The 17,157-nt window shown below is 40.1% G+C and overlaps 1 protein-coding gene across 1 annotated transcript in view; it reads right to left on the bottom strand.

The window, feature by feature from the left end:
* Positions 1–46: 46 nt before the first annotated feature.
* Positions 47–17,157, bottom strand: part of LOC113236479 (radial spoke head protein 3 homolog) — a 27,700-nt gene continuing 10,589 nt past the window's right edge. Inside the window, exons 3-9 of the mRNA XM_026472567.1 lie at positions 7,550–7,705; positions 6,073–6,201; positions 5,782–5,985; positions 5,362–5,524; positions 5,127–5,213; positions 4,731–4,859; positions 47–629 (exon numbers count right to left, since the gene is read on the bottom strand). Coding sequence (XP_026328352.1) covers positions 610–629; positions 4,731–4,859; positions 5,127–5,213; positions 5,362–5,524; positions 5,782–5,985; positions 6,073–6,201; positions 7,550–7,705 — 888 coding nt within the window. The 3' untranslated portion in view covers positions 47–609. The remainder of the gene's footprint in view (positions 630–4,730; positions 4,860–5,126; positions 5,214–5,361; positions 5,525–5,781; positions 5,986–6,072; positions 6,202–7,549; positions 7,706–17,157) is intronic.

Genomic DNA, 17,157 nt, shown 5'->3' with positions numbered 1-17,157 from the left:
TATATTATATTATATTATATTATATTATATTATATTATATTATATTACTTGTATTGTCTGAGAGGCTTTTGTGTTGTTCTGTGATGTTCCTATTTAGTCAAAATTGTTTTATCTCTTGTTTTAATTTAGCCTAGGATCTGTCGTGTTCATTTTTTATTGTGTTTCTATTAGTGAAGACTTTTAAGTGGCTTTATGTTGTTATTGTATTTTCCTATTTTAGTTTTTAGCTGTAAGTGTTCCTTGTTAAATAAATAAATAAATAAATAAATAAATAAATAAAAATAAATAAAAGGGGTATTAATATGTAATATATAAATTGTAATCATTTTTGTGACATCAATATATTCGTTAATACGAATTAGTGTTTTATATTAAAAGGAAAATTTGTTTAAGGGCAACTTTGATTTGTGTTTTTTGGCTCTCCTGTAAAATTTTGTATAAAGCTCTTACTAGGTTTTGCTCTGGGGCAGCTGTTCTCCTTAAACATAATTGTAAGTGGGTAGATAGTCCAATAAAAATATATTTAAGCTAAAGAAATATTTTCGAGTAGTTATGTGGCTCAGACGCGTGACTGCGGCGGCGGCGCTGCTCTGGGGCGCTTAGGTAACTCTAGGGATTCTCTCGCAATTCTGCAACATAATAAACCATCAGCTTTACAAATCGGCCACTTCTATTTCATATACAAAAAGAATTCAGCAGCTCCAGTATGATTTACTGCCTCCGTGGCCGAACGGTTATAATGCCGGACTGCCATGCAGAGGTCTTGGGTTCGATTCCTAGGCCGGGAGAAATATGTGTATGGCCTACATTTATTTCTCTCGTGAGTTTGGGTGTAATTTGTGGTTGTTTATGTTTGTGTCCATGGTACCCGCGACACAGGGTTTCCCTAGTGCGGGGCTATGAGTGTATGCGTTTGTGCGTTTATTGGACAGTCTCAGTTCGTAAAATCATGTTTTCTTCAGGCTTGCGCGTGGGCCTTATAAAATGTGTCTATAGAATTCAATTTAAGGGGTTAAGTAAAGTTACATAATTAAAAAAGTTCAATTTAAGGGGTTAGGTAAAGCTACATAATTAAAAAAGTTCATTACTTCATATTTCTTTTTAATTAAGTTTTTTGTCACCATACTAGGTACATTGTAGTATCAGTTAGGTTTAATAAGTAGGTACGTGGAATGCGAATACCAAATTTCTACTCGAATTACAAAGTGAGTAAAAATTAGTGTAGGTACAAACAATCAATCGTTGCAATTTAAATCTTTTGTTTATTATAATGATGATGGTATTGAACGCAAAGAATAAGTACAACACAAGTAGACAGGTAGGTCCTACTCAAACATGTTACGCGCGTGCGTAATAATTGCGGTCGGTCAATCAAGACTGAATGTTTGAAAAAATAAGCACTCACGAAATACTTTCTCGATAGTGAATATAAAGTAATTACTTTTAGATTAGCGGACAACCTACTGACCGAATCTAACACACTTTGCTTATATTGAGTAAGGGTGTGAATAATTTGTCCACTTGACATAATCCAGCACAAGTGAGGGCCCGACTCTTCCCTTGCACAGGCAATAGCGCAGTGTTTCGTATGTGCGGTTCATAGGTTTAGAGATCCATGCTCAGGGTATAGGGACTTGATATTTGTTTTATTACGATCATAAAACTGGGTTCATAATCGAGACCACAGATAGATCTATGACAATATATCAAATTTAAATCTGATAGCAATATAAGAACCGCACATGCAATATACAGTTGCCATTGTTGACCGAAGTAGCTCGTCGACTAAGTACTACGATATTATTAAGAAACCTGTGTCTGGGGTTACAAGAAGTTCTTTCAGAATATCTAGGTACTTTGTGGAAAAACCGGGAAGCGCCATTGGTTATGAAAACCGACGAGGTATTAGGTAGGTATATGTCAGATGTAGGTACATTTTATTATTAATATTTTAAGTACATATATGTATATCAATTTGACTTCATTTTTCGTCGTTGTTCTTAGGAAAAGCAACTGGTACCTCTACAAGTAGATAACCTTCTGTTTTAAAAAAAAATATATATAAAAATTTATAAAAAATCATCAGACATCGGGTGCCTTTATAACTCGTGACGGGTTCAATTATCGAACTAACAATTTATTTTGTCCTGAATCGTATGAAAAATCGTAAAAATGCAGTGTAGTGCAGATCGAGGTAGCGTGAAAACTGGGACGGGGTGCACTTACACGTGCAATAATAGCTCGGCGTGCACTTGTAGTTAAGTAAATGTTTCAAATTGAAACATTTAAGCTTATTGTTTGAGCGACAAAGAGTCGCGCCCGTGCAGCTGCGCAAACAACCCTCACTTGCTAATGCACCCGCGACCGCGCCCGTGCCAACGCGACGTCACGCCGTCACTGTTTCGCGCCCGACATTCGATTCTTCGCGCACTATAGGTAGGTACATACCTACCTGATAAATCTAAATTAATACGTACATACATATACTCCAATCGGGGTAGGCAAAGATCACAGCTTTCAGAAAACCACACTTTTATTATAATTATTGTTAACTGCTTTGTAAGTATAATGCACACACTGAACTACACAAGTATATCAATCAAGCGGGCGTCGCAGGTGGTTGTGAAAAGCTGTAGCGAGCATCGGGTCGGGGGTGGCCAGGGTAGATATTATCGAAGCTTTATCAACGCTATTTGATTATCATCTCGGGTCGACCACGTGTGCGCCATCACATCTAATATTTAATTAAATTATCGGCCATCACTGCGCGCAATCGAGTATATAACCAGAAATAGAGACGAAATAAGGGCCATATATTTCTGGTAACACATTAACGATACAGCTCTTATAAGTAGCAACTCTCGTTTGCACTGAAATATAGAAAGGCCAACTACTGACCTGCGTATACGTCTCCACATATTCCAAAGCGTATTCTGTATTTATTGTAATAAAGATAATATCTCTAACAATGCCGTTCTGTTCTATTCGGTGGTGTGGGAAAAATAGCAAAACATCTAATTACAAAACAAACGGAATCACATTTCATCGGTAATTAAATATTAAATATGTAATTTTGCAATTCTCGTCAATTATAGCAAAGCTCAAGTCAACTGGTCGATTTGAAGTGAAACAGTCGACGACACCCGTCAATTGTTTCGAATTCGGGCTGGCCAATCGGAGCGCAGTTGTCACAGTAATAATTTGGCATAATAGTTTTCAAACAAATTAAATGACATTTCGTCTCTATTTCTGGTTATATACTCGATGCTGCGCGCTTACGTCGGTGTTCCTGCTTGAAAAAGACATGAGTGCCTATAAATTAATTTATATAGCAGTGTTATCTTTAGTGAGGCAGAGTGGGGGCGTATTATGAACTTTTAAAAAACCATGCGAGTTCCAGGCAATTCTTTTTACGCCCAAAAACTGACTGGATAAAATTCGTATTACGACACATATTTTTCGCTGACATTTTTCGCTGACTTCTCGCTGGTTATTTTGTCTATGACTGAGACGTGACTAGCTCGCTTTTTAGTGTAACGTTCAAAAACATGGATGAATAGTTACCGGTAAGTTACGGTGTTATATTTGTCATTTAGTTTAAGAGAAAAATAGTCAATACGAATTTATTCATGAAAGAAATTATTCATGAACGAAAATAAATAAAGACACTATATAATAATAATAATAAAGACACCATAAAATAAAATCAATACACTATATTTTAATTTTCGTAGCTTAGTAAGCCGTGTGGTTACTAAGCTACGAGCTACGCTTTTAAGGTCGGTACAGGAGATAAACTGTTTAAAAATTACGTTTACGTAACGTTTAAACAAGTGTGAAACGGAACATACTTCGCTGATACGAACCCACACACGTAAGCATTGTGGGCACTTTAAGATTATACAATTTGTCAAAATATCTACTTTATGGAAAATTGTACCTTAGGTACTTCATTCACGTAGCGCTCTAATTTGCACTATAAAAAGTTATATTTTTACAGACTAACGCAACGTATCCACGTGAAGTAGGTACCCACTGAACACGGTCGGATTGGCGCTGAGAGAGAAAATGCAAGATCTACTTACTACGTTCAAGTCCTGTCACACAAACTGTACCTACTTAGTAGGTATTGTATTATTTTGTTTTCAGGATATAAGTAGGCAGTTGTGAGTATAATATTTTAATCAAGAGTCTGCCTATACCTACAAAGGTATAATGTATTTTGCCGCAATAACAATCACTTTACGGTTAGGCGTCGCGGACAGGTGACACGTGTTCGCTCTCGACTCGCGCACTCGTCGCCGTTTAAAATATTAGTAACAACAGAATAAAGCTCTTAACGAACGCGCCCCGCATTAGAACCGTATTATAATCTCATCACGCCGAATCAATCTTAATCGGTCGCGACCGCAGCGACCCCTCGACTCCCCTCGGCCACGCCGCGACGCAGGCGGGCGACCCTACTGCGCGGTCATAAGGCCCGTTACGAGCGCTCGGGGCGAGGTCCATCCACCGGGGGTGCGATAGCAGATACCGCAAAGCGACGGACCGAGGCAGAATTAATGTGAGTAGTATACGCGCAGAAGCACACCGTGGCGAATGCGCGCGTGGTGCGGCAGGGGAGGACAATTAGCGGCGAACACGTGCCGTGCGGCGCGAATCACCCTTGGCCTGCGCCGCGTGCGCGCCACCTGCGTCGCAGCAAGTGCGTCAAAGGCCATATTACGCACCGTCCTCCTCCTCTTCTCCCTGCAGTGAGGGCAGCGAGATGGCATCCTCCGAGGGTACGCGGTCGGCCTCTCTTTCACCTGCCGCTCGGTACAGCTCCGCGCGCGCCTCCACCACATCGCGCACGATCTCTGCAAATAGGTAAACGGCATGAGCCACCCGTCGCTTATCAGTTGAATGTCAAGGCGCTCGTTCCACACCCGCCGCTGTAGTCGGCGCAACCTTGTAACCGTATAAATGCAATGAAGTTATTGTTAGCAAAATCGGGTCAAATACGGGGCTAAACACGCTGCGTTCTCTAGAGACGTGACGACCTCGAAAATGCATTGTACGTATATGTTACATTTTCAGGATGGCAAAACGCACGAGCGGCGCGTATAAACGTGAGAGGGGCTCACCCGTAATGACATCGCGGCTCGTAATGATCGACTCGATCTCCTGCGACACTTCAGCCACCAGCCACGGCATGAACTCCTCGTCCACGCCTGCAACGGAAGGCCGCCGTCACACTGCGCTCACGCCGTTTGAATGTAATCCCTTACAATGGTGGGCGACTCAAAAGTACAATGACACATTGAACGAAAGGGGTAGGTATTCAAGTGAAAACATTGAGCAGCGACAGCGGGTAAACACCTCTCTCGATGCGCTCCATGAGGTAGCCCTGGTCGCGCAAGCCGGCGAGCACGGCCGGCAGCAGCTCGGCGACGTAGCCCTGCACCAGCACGGCGGCCGCGGCGCGCTCGCGGGCCTCCGTCGCCGCCAGCTGCGCCTCGCGCGCCTCCGCCACGCGGCGCTCCTGTCGCGGAGAAGGCCCACTTTTACCTCGTCTTTGCCTTGCGGGCCTGCCGCTCCGTTAAGTCCAGAAATGCTTAAGAAGCATCCATTGCGAATTGTCAGCGTCGTGTCGTACGTCTGCGCCGAGAAGGACATACACTCCTGAAGTATGCACCTACCTACTTACTTACAGATAATATCCCTCATATATAAAAAGAAATAACATAGATAGATAAGTAGTTTAAAGGATATCGAAGAATGTGTGTGCGCAGGAGAGACCTTTTCCTGGTGCAGGCGAAGGTCCTGCGCGGCGAGCCGCTGGCGCTCGGCGCGCTCGGCGTCGCGCAGCTCCACGTAGCGCCGCTGCTGCTCGCGCAGCGTCGCCAGCTCCTCTTCCTGCGCCACCTCCGCCAGCGCCTGCTCTGTGGTCTTGCCCACTAGCACCTCCAGGATCGGCTGCACTTCCAGGTCGAAGTCGAACAACTACACAACACGACGTTGTCTATTGAAAAGTTTAAAAGTCTAAGTGCTACACTATCAAAAGGCACGTATATGTTGGCAGCTACTCACGTCGCCGGGGTAGATTTGCGTGGCGGCGTCGGCGCCGGTCTTAGCGGGCACGTACAGTGGCGTCGAGGGGCGGTCCATGAATAGGTCCGTCTGCACGCCTACGTCCATCTCCACGCCTTTGTCGAACAGCTGATGTCAAGCATCATTTTAAAGTTAGCAGCGTTGCTGTTATCGCGATTAAAATAATTTTTCGTCTAACAAATATTTACATAATTAATAATTTCAACAAGTCAGAGGGTAAACCCACGAACCTTTCTGTTTAGTATGTAAGAAGCTATATTGCGCGGCTGCGCCCGCGATATTCACCTAATAATAAACAGCAATGAATTGTAAAAAAGACTAGGAAAAATGTTGTATACGTGATTAAGGAAAGATTGCGTTACAAAACATCAAAACCAATTGATATTGTATAATAAAGGGGCGGGATCAAACGTAGACAATCAGAGACCGGGTGACAGTGCCGTTTATATGTACGAGTATAAACATAGTGGAACGGATTCCGACAACGTCACAATTTCGCACTCGCCGCATACGAGAAGTGATGAGGTTGTGCCTGCTTCACCAAGAGATGAGAATATTATGTTCTCGCCATCAACGATGGGTCACGTCACACCACAGAATTCCTTCTCGCCGTACAGGGTGACGACAACAAGAGGAGTTCGTCTGCCGCCTTCATCGGGGATGATTTGTACGATGTCGAAGAGGTGGAAGTCACGAACGAAGTTGTGCGAAAAGGAAGATCAAGTCCGTTCCCCAGTCTACTTTTACAAACAATTTTTGTAATTGGACACACAAATATAAATATATATATGTATTTTTCTTGTTGGGGAAGAAATGTTTAGTATGTAAGTAGTTATATATATTTATATCAATATTAGTAGTTATATATTCATCCAATAAACACTGCTGTGTTGACAGCCGTCTTGTGATACATCCGCCCCTCCCCTGTGTAAGCATATTTAACACTTTCCATGATCCTATCAACCTTCTTGATTATAACGGGTTTCCTCAAGTTCTATCCAGCCTGCTACCAGGATCATGCTATTTCCGCCTGAAGGGACTTGGAGCCTTCCGAGCCTACGAGATCGTTATAGTGGACCGGGCCTACTTCGAGAACTTGGATACCATCTAATAATTCCCTACGCTCTGCCCCGTAGAGGGCGAGCACGCTCAGAGTACGCGGAGTATGTATTCCCCGAGATGGCCGTGACCTGTCTGGATCTGTGACGTTTCATAATCCGGCTCTACACAAGTCGCCTCGAGTCGAGTCGCCTCATCCCTGGCACCGGCGGACTCGCTTCGCGTAACCTCCCAGCACGGATTGCCTAGACGTCGCCCGACAGCACACCCCTGACAGACGACAACGGGCTCAGGGTGCGTAGGAGCGCGCTCCGCACATCGTGAAGGGACGCAAGCTCGCAAGCTCGAGGACAGTCGGATTGTTATAATGAATAGACAAGCGGCGGCGACGGCGTACCTCTTCCAGATAGTACTCCGTCTGGATGGGATGGTGCCGGCGGCCGGGCGCCGGCGGCGGCGTGCCGGGGCGCAGGCGGGCCGCGGCCGCGCGCCGCGCCATGGCCCTCCGGCGCGTCCGCGCCGCGCGCGCCGCGAGGCTCTCGGCGCCGTCGCCCTGCAACGCCCACGTCGGAACCCAATGAAACTTTGCCATGCACCTTTCTGTTTTCCTTTGTTCAAGTTAGTTAAAACTATCTTTGCATAAATTACTAGGTATTGGGCTGGGACACAATGCAAGTGTAGATTTATTTTAACCTTTAATAAAGTTACTGTAAGGGCAGAATAGCGATGTTATAGCTCTGTCCTTGCGGGTTGTTACCTCGTGATCGCGGCACGGTAATCGTTATATAACCGTTGTTTTCGGAAGTGGATGGAATTAAAGAATGTTAAAAAGTGTAAAGGTAATGTTGTTTAGTTGTAAATAAAACGTGTAAAATAAAGTATTGTTCCTAAATGTTTAAGCTAATGTTAAATATTAAATGTTAATGTTATTGATGTTTATTGTTTAAGTGCTGGTTTAAAACACAACTAGCTTCAAAATACAATTAAATGTCATACTACGATTTACCAAGTCAACAAAATAATTAGAACTAGAATATGCTAGCTTACTACACTAAAATAAAACTAGATCTAGAACATGTCAACGCAGCATATCAAACTTCAATGATGTACGTAACCGTACAATTACTATCTAATCTGATCATCTAAATGTTAAAAACGACTTTGAAAACATAATTGTAACTATTTCATTAATTATTTGTATATAACTGTAATTTTGATTATTTTAATAGGAATTCTTTATAAATTATTTTAACTATTTTAGTAATTAAAATCTATTATATAAGAAATTCTTAATAATAAGTTTTAAGTAGTATGTGGCTGAATTGCAATTAAATATCTGCGTAGATAACATTTAAGTAAGCTCCTTGCTTGAACTTGAACCTGACCTATGTAAGCATGTATATGTATATGCTTCAATTTAAAAAAACCCCTTACCGACCATGGCTGAAATGGGAAGAAAAAAGGCCCGAGGGTTTATTTGGGCCATTATATGACGTTAGCCACCATGCTATTATATGTATATATATTTACGAGCAAGTGTAATGAAAAATACTATTGTGACTTTGTCTTTAGGTACCAACATAAGTCAGTCCAGTTTTTTTATTCCTCGTGTGGATGTTATGTGGACCACAAGTTTTCATGAAATAATACTAGATACATTCTTCTTAACACAAACCACATTTTCATTGATGTGAACTTTGACGCTAGCGTAAGTAGTATGTTAGTTTCCGTAAAGTTACCTCTTAAAGACACTCTCGGACCCAGATTGAATACCTATTATTGTTCTAATAGTATTTTTTTCCGTTCCGTGCTCCGTGGCACACCGCCACTGTTACTAGTACCTAAATTGGCATCCAATTGACGAAGTATAGAGGAATAGGCAAAGATGGTATTTAAGTTTCGGTGCAAAATAATTACATCTCCTCAAAAATAAAGCCAAATAGAAATTCCGCAAAATTTGACGAGAAAGAATGAAATATTTGATTGAGCTTTGTTCTGTCTACAAAATGCCGTTTCTCGAATCTCATTTCACCGTTCTCTGGTAGGGAAAGAAAACCCGGTTCACCTAAATCTCATTGATGCTGAGATAAAAAATGTTACCTAAACCTTTTCCAGTGAACTACTTCGACGAAAAATATGAACGTCGCTTATGTCTCGCTTATGACTCTGCTCCTAATCATTTTGAATGAGGAATGTAGAAATTTGCTGTTTGCCAAAATGTACGATATTGATATGGGTAATATAATAATATGATAAGTATCTATTCAATATTTTTTTAGCAATTGGTTATTTGGATCCCGTTTTTAATTATCCCCAATCTGTTTTTTCATGTACCTACCCACTTATGTATCAATGAGTCGCAAATAATTAAGCCCATTTTGATAAATAATAGTCAACGCCATCGCACGGTGATTCACGCTCCATACTAAGGCGGTCATAAATACGTAACTCCGAAATTATTATTATTTTTTTATTTTATTACGTTAAAATATGATTAGGTAAACGTAAATTAATAAAATTATACATTTTAAAAAATATTTGACAATATTTAGGTGTAAAAATGTCTCGCAGTAATTTTGTTTTTAGACGATGTATCTAAAACATTTTATACTGCGACTTTTAATGGTAAAACTGTGTAAATAATGATTATTTGTATTAACAATAACCACAAATGAATAAATTAAAACAATAAAAATACATAAAAAAGTTCATTTTACAAAATACAAACAAAACACAAATTATACCAAAATACATTAAATCTCAACAATATTAACTTTAAATACATAACAAGTCTAATACAGCTTTTGACAGTACACCTTTTTTTTTAACAGGTAACTTTCGTAGACCTGTTATGAAGGGATCTGAATGAAGAAGCAGCCTATTTACTAAATCTGTGTTGGTCACAATGCGACTCATTTTACGCGTATGATTTTTTCTAAAAGACTTGATGTATTTGTTAGTCGCTTCAGCTGCTTCTTCAGACAACTCTCCGATTGACAACAAACCGTAATCTATAACATTAGCACCATGAATTAGAACTTTGTGAACGGAAGCAGGCATGTTATACCACGGATACTCGGCAACTAACTGCCGAGCCGTCTCTAAAGCGAACTCTTCGAAGTTCGTCTTATTAATATTATATCCCGAATTTAAACATTGAAGGATGATCCAGCAACGATCTAGGAGATCCTTCTTGATCCCAGTAATTTCAGCGGAAATTTCTGAATTCGAGAAAAACCGCCTGGCTGTATTACCATCGTTTGATGTTCCGCTTCCGCCACTTTTAGGCTTATCCACTATAAGCCCTAATCTTTCTCTAAATTGAGTCTGAACATATGATTTTTTTGCAGCAACAAGCATTTTGTCATTAGCGGACCTAGCTTGCCATTTCCTAACATCTAACTTGTACGCGACATGAACAAAATATTCAAAAAAACGTATTAACGCGTGAAGAGGTGATAAACCAAATTCATATTTACTCTCATCGACTTCCTTATTTAAACATTCGTCAATTTTGTTCATTTCACTGGGCAAGGCGTTACAAATAAAACATTTTGATGAAGAAACACCACTAAGTGCATTACACACTTTACCATCTACCATAGTAAGTTGCAAACAATGAGTAATGCGATATTCGCGATCTTCTTCCTTGAAAACAGTAGGCTGCAAGTTCCTTATTTTATCTTTAAAATGAGCTTCTTCCTCAACTGACACTGCAGTCGATTCCTTCAAATATCGGAGGCGTATAGGACGACAGTATCGAGTTGATGAAGGACGAGGATTTTTCCACAAAACTACTGAATTTTCTTTGTTATCTGTTGTCAAAACAAGCTGAAGTGGCACATACGAAGTAACAAACAGGCTACTGTCTTCAAGAGTGGAGTCAGAAAAACACTGTTTATATTCTGAATGCCCTGTACTGCCATCGAAACCCCATTTCCCTATCAAAGATATCTTATCTAGAGACTCATTAGGTACACTATCCAAAACATCTTTTTGAGACTTGAGAATCCGATTGGCAGTATGATCTAATAAACTTTGAAGTTCGACTTCGGCGGATGATTCTGTAACAGTAATATCTGAAGGATAACAGTGTTTTTTAGATTCCACGACACTTTGGTAAGATGGGAAAATGGTTTTTGAAAACTTATTGTCTATAAATTTCTTTACTAATATATATTGATGTCGAGTTAACTGAGCTTCAACAATGAGCGATAAAACTTCGCTAGAATCGATTTCAGGACAAGACAAGCTATCGGACGCATTGAGCAATGACTGTACAAGAGAAGGGTCTTGGTTAGACAAACTAGCCAATCTTCTCCTTTTTGTACGTTTACTGGTGTCGTCAAAGTTAATTCTCGGACGGCCATGCGATGAAGAAGTTGATGGTTTAACTTCGTCAAAGCTCTGAGATACACGTAACTCAGTTCGCTGTACATCAATATTTTCAACGACATGCAGCCAATCTGAATATTTTTCTAAGAATTTAGATCTAGTACGATTCGACTTTGCCCAGTAGTGGGAAATTCGTTTACAAATATTCTTAATTTTAAGGCTTAAAGTCTCTAAATCAATATTTTCGATGTCGTCAGAAAGGGATGATGTTTCGGTCAAAGTGCTCAGGACGTGTTGCATTTTTTCATTTGGATTACCCACTTTAGAGTGCCAAATATCAAAAATTGTCATCCTCGATACAGAACATTTGAAAAATGTACCTAAAACAATATGAAAGCTGAACTTAAAAAAAAATTAAAAATTCAATACTATGGACATGCATACTTTGACACCCCTTTAAGCCAAGAAGAGGCAGCAAGATGCAAATGAAACTTATAGCTCTTAATAAGGACATACTCCTTATTCAAAAACCATATACCTCAGGTGCAGCTCAGCGCAGCCAAAAGTTGTAGGTCTAAAGGAAATTAAGTTATGCCAAAAATTTTCACCAAAAAACTGCCTTCAATAAAAAAATTATATAAAAAAAAAGTATGCATAAAAAAAATTAAAAAAAATTGATAATAAAAGTACATACCATGCTCTTGGATCTCCATGCTTTCACAACACGTAAACACTTGATTTGGAATAGTGACACTCAAAAACAAAGTGATTAAGTTTCGATGACTCACACGTGGTGATAATTAGTCTCGCGATGCGCTCACTTCCGATGCACAAAAGTGAATGATAACGTGACCTAATTACATTGATATTTATAGTTTTTGGAAGCTTGTTAACTAGTTACTAACTTAGTGAGTTGATCTAACCGGGATAAGCCAATGATTTTTTTTGATTTATGGCCTATGGGGGAATCACAGTGCATCGCCATAGAGTAGACTTGTGCCTGATTGGTCCTTAGTGGGGGCGATCCTAGTTAGTTCAATCGGTCAACTGAACTAGGTCGGTCTTCTAGTTGATTTAATTCATCTAGTTCCTTAGTTCGTCTTGTCCTTACTCGGACATTGAACGAACGCTCCAAACTAGTACTTTTATTCACATGAACTACTACGGACTTCTAGTATTATGAGGTCAATACTACACTGTACTAAATATTTAAAAATACAATTTGTATGGAATCGCTACTATTTGATTTTCCTTCATATTTTACAAGTTTAAAGACTGTCATTCTAACTAAATATCCTTTTTTTACAAAATTAGAATTTTAGTTAGAATATGGTGTGTTTAAAAATCAATATTTAGGTACAACTATTTTATATATATAATAATAATAATAATAATAACGCACACACTCAACATAGCCCCGCACTAGGGAAACCCTGTGTCGCGGGTGCCATGGACACACACATAGACAACCACAAATTACACCCAAACTCACGAGAGAAATAAATGTAGGTCATACAAATATTTCGCCCGGCCCGGGAATCGAACCTGGGACCTCTGCGTGGCAGTCCGGCATGGTAACCGTTCGGCCACGGAGGCAGTTATATATTTATATAAAACTACAAATCCTGACTCACTTAGAAAAATAGAACGCATACTTCCCGATGTGGCGGAAAAAAGATATTTTGTTGTTGTGTTTCGTTGTACGCATATAGGCTCCAAGGCAAAGAATCAAATATGAGAAGACCTGAATGTGGAAAATGTAAACGAGTGATCAACGGCCTGCAAAAACTATAACACACATAGGGGATTTTTGTGCACTTTTATGAGATACACCTTGGTCAATTTCCGCAGAAAGTAAAAAATATTCGAAATTCAAATAAACAAGACGGCCGCCATACAAATTTCGAAGCCTTCTATCACGGAAACTATTAGAGATAGGTAGGAGGTGTTGGAAGGAATATCATAGAGGGTAATAGTGGTCAACTGCCTGTGTAAAAAAAAAATCAAGATGGCGGCGATCCAAGTGCACAACCCTTTTCGAAGCCTTGAAGAAGTGCCTTGTGCCAGACCCGATCAAAAGCCTTAGCGATGTCTAAGCTCACGGCCATTGCTTCCCCCTTGCTCTCGATGGCAGCTGCTCATTGATGCGCGAGATATACAAGAAGATATACTAGAATATGGCTGCCATAGAAGTGTTTTTGGCGGCAGATGAAAATTTGCTCTAATTCGATTGAAAATCGGCATGTGGGGGTCTCTATGGGTGTTTAATAATAATTTGCGGTCAAAATTTATTTTTTGCCATTTTTCAATATGACTGCCATACAAACTTTTTTGGCGGCAGATAGAAATTTGCTCTAATTCAGCTGAAAACCGGCATGTAGGGGAGATCCCCACATAGAGATTATGGCTGTTTAATAACATTAAAATTAAAATTAAATTTTAAAATTAAAAATTAAAGTTAAAATTTACTTTTAGTCATTTTTCAATATGGCTGACTTACAAACTTTTTTAAGGGATGATAAAAATTTGCTCTAATTGTACTGAAAATCGGCATGTGGGGTTCGCTTTGGGTGTTTAACAATAATTTGCAGGGAAAATTTACTTTTTGCTATTTGTCAATATGGCCGCCATTTGTTAATTCTTTTAAAGTCATAAGTGCCGAGGCCGTAGGTCGAGGTCTAGCGGAGGGCGGAGGGCGAAGCCCGAAGCGTCCGCACGCTACCGTACGTAGGTAGTATATAGAGTTTAAATTATGAGTACAAGATTTCACAATTGTTCAAAATCTAAAGCATACTTCCCGATTTAGTGGAAATAAGATACTTATAGCGTTGTTGTATTTCGACCGTCTCTCTGTTAGATTCTTTTTTCTTGGAAGCTATGCCAAAAAGAGAAGTATTTAGGGAAAAAATGCCAGATAGTCACTCCAAATTTCTGGTCTCAAACTAGGGAATTTCCTGTACTATGAGTACCAGAGTAGCGATAATTCAGAAGGCAATGCCCAGAATACCCTGACCAGAACCAACTTAAATTTTTTTTTCATAAATTGGCTCAACTCAGGGGTCGAATCTGGACCTCCTCATCAAGCGCCCACTTGTTCCACTCCTTTGCCGTTCGCCATATAAATGTGGAAGCGAAACGCTTTGTGCGAATCTTTGGAATATCCACAACACAGGCGTGGATCCCCAGCTTACGTCTAGCATCACGATGATGGAATGGGGAAGGCGGAAATAAATTATGCAATTCCATCGCACACTCTCCATGATATATCCTGTACAATACTGATAAGCAGGCAACTTTACGGCGATGTTCAACGCTCTGCAGTTTTCAAGCCTCTACGAAATCCGAGTCACCTATAAGTCTAGTGGCACGCTTTTCTAGTGAACCTATTGTGGCCAGTTGGTATTTAGCAGAACCATCAGATAGGTGGCAGCATACTCCAAACGTGACCGGACTCGTGCTTGGTACAGTAGAAGCAACTGTCCCGGGTTTGTTCCTATCTACTGACTCGAGAGATAGGGAGTTCCGGGGAGACTACTGGTTCCCTGGCAAGATCAGGGTACGACGGGCGTCCAAGCCAAGCCCTCCGCCAGTGATACGCTTGCACGTGTATCTCTGGTGGACCCAGACTTGGGTATACACTCCGGGGTTTGTGGTTAGCTGTAGTGATGAATAGCATATGGCCGCGGAGTTCATCCCGCGCGCAGCTAGCGCATCTTAGTATCGGTCGGTAGACGAGGGCCTAAGGCGAAGAGAAGCGCGGGTCACGTGATTTGCCTTTTAAGTCGGAAAGTACGCACGGACATTACCGCAGGACACTGCGACCGGCATATCCTGCACTGTTACGGATAAGCGTGTCGCTTACCACCAGGCGCACGACTTGTTCGTCCCGTCATTTAGTATTATAAAAAATATGCCTATTTGTTTATTCCAACATTGTTGCATAGACGCCGTGTAGTCGGGGCAAAAGCGCTTATAAGTACCGGCTTATGAGTGCTTTTGCTCTGACTGCATAGTTACATGCGTTACCAGACCCAAATACCTACACACTTCAAAAGTGTTAAGGAATCAAGGTATTTTTTTAATATTTGATTACCCCATTAAAATTAAATAAAAATATCCATACAAACAATAATTTTTTTTTAATTATGATATTGAAGATAATTAAAAAACGTGGTATTCCGTCATTGGGAAACACGTGCTTGATTCCTAGACACTTTTGATGTGTGTTTGTAATGTAAAATCTAATCTTGGCTGTCACGGCAATTCGTAATGTTACGACATCGGATTGTTTGGTCTGTAGTTACGACTTTAGCACAGCCTCATTGGTATGTTACAGCATCTCACACGACTGTCCTGTCTATAAGATGCTAAACTCGTCGAGTCGCGCGTACATGTGACAGAAGTAACTGCATGAGAACAAAGTCAGTCGCCACTCGTTTGCAGCCCGATTATAAACAAAACATTAATACAGGTCATATTACTATATGAAAACTATACACTGAATTCTTAAGTTCATTTTAGAAAAAAGAGACAGATATACAGTCTCTTTTTTGGCATATTTACTTATCTGACATGACATGACAGAGATATATATTTCGTGATTTATGTATATTTTCTTCTTTGACTGTACAAAACGAGTGATAATGAAAATTCAAACAAAAACTTGCATCGACCCGGACCTTGTTCGTCTCGTTCAATGATATTATATAAAAAAAATGTAAGATGCGACCCTATTCTGTTAGTACTAAAATATTTATCTTATACCAAATACTGCACATTTTTGCAGTGATTTGGGTTTAAGCTGAGTTGTTGGGCAACTCGTAATTATTTATACTGTTTTGTATAAATAATTATTAAAAAACGCCCGACGCGAGTAGACACACATTTAATAAGAAAGGAAAACACGATAGCCTAGATAGATAAAAGAAGGTCTCCGCCGCTGGGAACGTGGTCAAACATCCGGCATCGATTGCCGGCGGCAGCGGCGGCCGACGACAGTTACAGGTAGCACGTGGCGCATTAACCCCATCGCGTCTGTTCATGCAGGCACAGCTACTCCTATACCTTACTACCTGTCTAACTGGTAACAGGGTTTTGGACGCATATTTTTTAATTTAATAAACTCAGAAGAAAGATATCTTCTTCTTTCCTCTACCTCCATGCCACAAACTATATGTGCACGTATCCCAAGGAGCACACTTTGTAAGCCTTAAAACTGTTATATCTATAAACAGTCTTAATATGGTATTGATTTACATAATAGTTCTCTATAAATGGTTTTAGAAAAAAGAAATTGTTCTTGTAGACTTATTTCACTCAAGTCAAAATTTTAACACCTTAATACCAGGCAACTTAATTAAGTGTAATCTCTCTTAAGATTTACTCTTATAGTCCTTATTTTAAGTACATCTGATTATTTTTAGTAAACTTGTTCTATACACATCCAGTAAAGTCTATTAATACTCTAAAAACTGGTGTTCTTAAGTTTATTCTAGATATATTTAATTTATAGACATTCTGTAGTGTTTGTACTTATTGACAAACACGTTATAGCGCGTCATCCATTGACTTACAAATAAATGGACGACGGGTCTAATACAAAAACCACGAAAAAAATGTCCCAAGTAAACCTATTCGAAATTTAAATTGTTATGTCATCGCAGTATCGCG

This window comes from Hyposmocoma kahamanoa, unplaced genomic scaffold (genome assembly GCF_003589595.1).
Source record: "Hyposmocoma kahamanoa isolate Upper Pololo Valley unplaced genomic scaffold, ASM358959v1 92, whole genome shotgun sequence".
NCBI classification, from domain to species: Eukaryota; Metazoa; Arthropoda; class Insecta; order Lepidoptera; family Cosmopterigidae; genus Hyposmocoma; species Hyposmocoma kahamanoa.
This window is presented reverse-complemented; position numbering and strand designations above follow the sequence as displayed.